Source organism: Bos indicus x Bos taurus, chromosome 11, assembly GCF_003369695.1.
Source record: "Bos indicus x Bos taurus breed Angus x Brahman F1 hybrid chromosome 11, Bos_hybrid_MaternalHap_v2.0, whole genome shotgun sequence".
NCBI lineage: Eukaryota > Metazoa > Chordata > Mammalia > Artiodactyla > Bovidae > Bos > Bos indicus x Bos taurus.
This window is the reverse complement of record NC_040086.1, coordinates 92,119,251-92,125,250: the sequence shown is the minus strand read 5'-3', so window position 1 is coordinate 92,125,250 and position 6,000 is coordinate 92,119,251. Positions and strand designations below refer to the sequence as shown.

At 52.8% G+C, this 6,000-nt stretch overlaps 1 protein-coding gene across 1 annotated transcript in view; it reads left to right on the top strand.

Annotated features, from left to right (window-relative positions):
* The first annotated feature begins 748 nt into the window (after positions 1-748).
* TTLL11 (tubulin tyrosine ligase like 11) overlaps positions 749-6,000 on the top strand; it is a 269,041-nt gene continuing 263,789 nt past the window's right edge. Inside the window, exon 1 of the mRNA XM_027556177.1 lies at positions 749-1,915. Within this exon, the coding sequence (XP_027411978.1) occupies positions 1,487-1,915 (429 nt within the window). The 5' untranslated portion in view covers positions 749-1,486. The remainder of the gene's footprint in view (positions 1,916-6,000) is intronic.

Below are 6,000 nucleotides of genomic sequence, written 5' to 3'. Positions count from 1 at the left end.
ACTGCATACTTCCTTGTGATTCCTCTGCTTTCCATCTCTTGTACCATTATTTCATCTGCAAAGTGTGGCTGCCAGTGAGGGCTGCCACAGCCACTGTCCTCAGTATGAGGTGTTTTCCCTTCCCAGCTCCATCCCCCGAAAAAACGAAATGTGGTTCCCTGAGGCGAGACGGGAAAGCCCTCTACTTGGATTGGCTTTAAAACTACAGGGCAACCCCAAAAGAATTGAGTGCAGGGAGTGGAATAGGTATTTGTGTATTCATGTTCATATCAGCATCATTCACAATAGACAAATGTGGAAACAAGCCAAATGCCCACTGTCGAATGAATGGATAAACACGATGCAGTTTTATCCATACAATGGAGCACTATTCTGCCTTACAAAGGCATGCAATTCTGATAATATTACAACACGGATGAACCCCAAAGGCATTATGCTGAATGAATAAGCTAGACACGAAGGGATAAATGTTAGATTATTCCACTTATATGAGGCGGTTTATCAAATTCATATAGACAGAAAGGAGAATGGAGGTCCGGGGGCTGTGAGTTAAGAGTTTAACGGGTACAGAGTTTCAGTTGGAGAAGATGAAAAAGTTCAGAAGATAAATGGTGATGTTTGCACAATGTGACTGTGTTAACGCCCTTGGCTATACCTAAAAAAATGGTTAAAATGACAGATTTTATGTGTATTTTATTGATACCAAATTTCTTTCTTAATGACATAATATGAAAAGGGGTTGGTTGATGCCCTCAACTAAACCGCAAATCTGCAGGTTTCCCATGGCTGCCCCATTCCTTTGCGAGCTCCCTGAGAACAGGGAGAGGTGTCCCCCCTCTCAGTCTGGGGGCTCTCCCAGGACGAGAAAGCGATTTCCTCAAACGAGCAGCCGCTCCTTGAGGGTCTGGACTTGTTATCTCCATCATCAGGCTGAGATTGTTTCTGAGGGTGGAAGTGCCTAGAATGGATGAGGTTGTGCCTCCTCCATCGGATCAGGAGTTATCCCGGTGAGTGCTCGTGGAGTGGAGGAAAGTGGGTTTCCTGTTTGAAATTATCGTCTCTCCGGCCCAGTCCCGGGGCTCAGAAGCCCTGCAAGCTCCGATAGCTGTTCCACTCTCAAGCTCATCTCCAGCGTGTCGGCTCCAAGTTCTGGGAGCTCAGCTAGCTACCCAGCGTGTTGGAGTGGGCGGGCCGAGGCCGCTTCCGCCCTCTTCCAAGATGTCCGCCGCCGCCTCTGTGACAGGCCTGACCACGTGAGCAGCCTCGCCTATGAGGTCGCCGGGCCTGTGACGGCGATTGTCCCTTCTCGGGCCCCGTCCAGTGGGCGACTGCCCTTGTCAACCGGAGCCTGAGCGATCATGGCAACCGGCTCGGGAGGGGAGCGCGCGGCAGCGGCGGCAGCGACGGCAGTTTGGTCGGGGGCCGGGGCGGCGGAGCGGCGGCGGCGGCGGCTCCGTCACTGGCGTTGGCACCAACCCTGAGGGCCATGCTGCGGGGCAGCCCCGAGAGGGAACTGGCGGCCTGGTGGGAGGCGGAGGCCGTGGCCGCGACCAAAGCGCAGGCGGCGAAGGAGCAGGTCCGCGTGGACCCCGGCGCGGCCGGGGAACCCGAGCGCAAGGCGGGGGAGGAGCAGCCCAAGGAGCCGGCCCCGGCGCCACCCTGCGCGGCCGAGGAAGGTGACGCCCGCATTCCCCCGCGGCCGCCGCCCACGCTGCCCGTGTCCCTGGCGAAGCCGGAGCCGGCGTCTGGCCTCTGCCCGCACGGGAAGTCTAGGATCAAGGGCCGCAGCTGCAAGCGGAGCTCGGGCCAGCCCGACGAGTACTGCTCTCTGCGGCCGGTCACCGTGGACAGCTCCAAGGCCAGGACCTCCCTGGACGCCCTGAAGATCAGCATCCGCCAGCTCAAGTGGAAGGAGGTGAGGCCCGGCCCGGCCGCGTGGGCACAGGGGGTGGACTGGAAGACCTCAGAGGAGCCTGCTGGCTCAGGCTAGGTCTCAGGGCCAAGCTCCTGCTGTGCGCCACGCGTGTCAGCCTCTCACTGCTTCTCCTTCAAAGCCTAGCCCCCAAGTCACTTCCTCAAGACTGCTCTAGATCCCTCCAGGTCGAGTTAGTTTGTCCTTCCTCTAGCTCCCCTGCAGCTACCCTTGGCTCCATGATCTCCAGCCGCTATCAGCACTCGCCTCCCCCACATTGTAGACATTTGTTTTTATGTCTGTCTCCTCCAGCAGCTGTGAGTCCCTGAAGCCGTCGATCCTCTCTCTCTTTCATTTCTTCCTTAAGTTTTATTTGTTTAGCGTTTACTGGGTGGCCCCTTGAGGAGGTTGAACCCCTACTTTGGAGGCAGAAAGACTAGGGTCTCAGCATCATGTCACTTAGCTGTGTGACCTTGAGCAACTTGCCTCACTTCTTTAGCCTATTTCTTCCTCTGTAAAGTCAGGCTAAATGTACCTACCTCATAGTTTTCTTAGTATTAGAAGACTCACTGTGTATTATAATATAACCCAAGTCTGCAATAAATGGGAACTCATCTTACCACCCACTCCTCTCTCCTTTCCACCATCAACATCACATCACCGTCAGTATCATTGTCAACAGTGTAGGTGCTGGGTTTTTTATGTCCCAAGGCTTGGCATATAAACAGGCATCAGGAACTGGTGGGCAAAAGGGTGAGTGAAGGAATGGGTTATTTGTCCTTGAACTTATTTTAGATCTGGAAGGGGTTGGGCTGAAGCACCAGTGACATCCAGAGATAATCTGTTGTAGTTGATTGAGTGGATGTGACTTTATTTGCAGTGCCTACCTGGTGGCTCAGACGGTAAAGCATCTGCCTACAATGCGGGAGACCCGGGTTTGATCCCTGGGTCAGGAAGATCCTCTGGAGAAGGAAATGGCAACCCACTCCAGTACTCTTGCCTGGAAAATCCCATGGACAGAGGAGCCTGGTAGGCTATAGTCTATGGGGTCGCAAAGAGTCGGACACGACTGGGTGACTTCACTCACTTACTCACTGTTATTTAATGTGCTTTGGGGAGTGTCAGGATGTGGTTCAGGGTAGTCGAATCTGGAGGCTTGGACCCAAATCTGTAACAGACACGAGGACGCAGGACCTTAGCAGCCCTGGGCCTTGGCTAGAGAAGACTTTCAGGAATGGTATAATGAAGGGGGAACATGCAGAGAGATGGCCACAGACAGAATTAATGAGGTCAGAGGATTGCTGTCCCAGCAGTAGGAGTCATGTGGTTTGGAGGGGAGTTGAGAGTCAGGCAGGGCAGATTTCCAGATAGGGAGGAGTTAGCCATTGAGTAGTCTGATTCCAGGTGTCAGGGCCCCCCAGCCCTGGGGCTTGGGGATCAGGGGAGGGCTTTCATGCCCATGAAATCTGGAGAAAGTGAGGGTGGCTCCCAGTACTAGGTGTCTGGGTTTTGGGACAGGGTCCTAGGTCAAGGTGGGAGATATGAAGACCAAAAGGAGATAAACATGGAGAGCTTGTCAGTACCATAGCCCTAATGAAGGGAGGATCCAGGGGCTGAGACCAGGCCACAGAATGAAGGAAGGCTGATTGGCCCAAGCATGGCCTGTACTTAGCCCTGGGGCAAGGGTTGGGGAGAGACACACAAAACTGGCCAGATCTCAAGAGATGGAGCCATTCAGACTCAGAAATAAGCAGCCACACATGCTGGTCCAGCTTCAGTCACTCATTCTGTAAGTGTCCGCTGTGGATGCTGGGCCCTGCGAAGCAAGGATGCTTAAGATGTAACCCTTGCCTTCAAGGACCTCCAAGTTCAGTAAGTGATAAGACACAAGTAAGAAATCACTGCAGTAGTTACAGGGCCTCTGCTGCTGCTCCCGAAATGCTCCTTTCCCAGCTGTTGCCATGGCTTTCTCTATCACTTCAGACCTCTGATCAAATGCCACACCGTCAGAGAGGCCTTCACCTGTATCCGCCCCCCACCCACCTGAACTGATGCTTGCTCTTCTATATTGATTTTTTCATAGCACTGAACTCTAGTGACACTGGATTTTGTATTGGTTATTGTCTGTTTCCCTCACTAGAATGTAAGCTCCATGAGGGCAAGGGCCTTGTGTTATGTACTGCTGTTTCCTCAGGTGCTTGGCACACAGAAGGTGCTCAATAAATATGTGTTGAATGGATGAACACCTTACATGATGAGTGTTTCTGTGTCTGTGTAAAGGTGTACCTGCTCTAGGAGGTAGAGGAGCGTCATGTCAGGGCCATGTCCTGGAGGAGAGAGCCCCGAGCTGAGTTCTGGGAATTATTTATTATTATTATTAGGGATCGTTGATTTTGGATCCCTGGCACAGGGGGTGGGACAGACAGAGCAGAGATGCATTCGGGGGTTCACACCTAATTCGGTAGGGCTGGGTCACAGAGTGGGCGGCAGAATGGTGAGAGCGGAGGCAGGAGGGGTGAGCAGGGGTCAGGTCGTGTGCCACGCTGTGGGATGTGGACTCTTTGGGAAGCCTGTGTGAGCCACTACGAAACCTTAAGCATTTTCCATTTACCTGCCTTTGGACTTTGGCAAGTGAGTTCAGTTCTTTAAGCCTCAGTTTGCCTGTCTGTCAAATGGGAGTGGATCCAGCTAGGTCCGTGGTTCCCAGTCTCTCTGCTGCTGCAGCCACATAATGGTAGTGTTAGTCTGTGTGAGGCCTTCGTGCTGGTGAACTCGAAGGGGTGAGCGGTTTCTGAGGTGCTACCCGTAACTGTTCCCTCCAAGCCCTGCTTTGTCTGGTGTGTAAGTGGAGATGCTCATTCTAGGATGTTTTAACATAATTTACTCCCAACAGGACTTTACTATTAGAGGTGTGATTATTTACCTACCATCACGCTTCCCTGTTTGCCTGTGAGGTCCTGAGGACAGGAGTGGTTTCTGACTTGCGTCCCTGATGCCCAGCAGGTGGTGGGTGATCCATAAATGAATGAACGGATGACTTAACCACAGAGCTGACATCTCATCTTCACACCATAGAATGTGGAGTTCGAAAAGTGCCAGGCTAGGAAAACTTGAAAGTTCCTTCCAGGTTTAAACGATGATTATGGTATTCTTAGTACCTGCAGCAAAGTTGGCTTCATGAGAGGTAACATCTATATATATATATATAAACTGGGTACTAACAAAATGCAAACACAACGTCCCCAGGCTTGCTTCCCCATCTGTTACAGGGGTGCTGTTGGAAGGGTTTACCTCTAATGCTCAGCACTGATGTTCTAGCAGCAGGAACCCTGCTGGGGGCTGGGTTGCAAGGAACTGAACTGCAGCGTCCTTCGTATGTCATGCTGTGCTGTCACTGTGGGATGTGGGAGTCCCCAGCCAGCTGGCTCTGGCAGGGGTCAGGTGGGCAGCCCAAGTGAGAAACAAGGACATGAGTACCACCCAGAGTGAAAGGTCTGTGTCTCCTTTGCGAGTAAGTGGTGAGGGGCTCCACCACTGGGCCGTTCAGCAGGGCGGCACCGAGCCAGCGAGGGAGCTCCGCATTTGCTTGGCTTCAGAGCTCAATCCCCCTTCTTCCCCCACTTTTCTCTATTAACAGACACTTAACAACAGTAACCAGTAGTGACAGTGATAGTGAACAACGATGATGAATCCTTCCACAGCCCTTCCCCTGTGCCAGGCGCTCTTCTGGGTGCGCCACATATAGCCAAGGATTTGATTCTCCCAACAACCCTTTGGTCTCCATTTCTACACAGGAGGAAATCGAAGTACCCAGAGGTTAACTTACACGAGGTCAGACAGCTGGTGAGGGGCAGAGCTGGCATCTGAAACAGGTTTCCATTCGAAACCAGCCTCCTGTTCTGTGCCCTCGCCACTGCTCCCTGCTGGCTGATGCTGGTGGACCCTGGGGGGTGGCAGGTATAGACACAGATGGGATTCTCTCCGTACCCTCCAGGGACAGACATGTACACTGACAATTGCAGTCCAGCCTGGGAGTGGAGTTGGGCACAGGGCATTCCATACAGAGGAGGAGCCAAGGCAGGGAGATT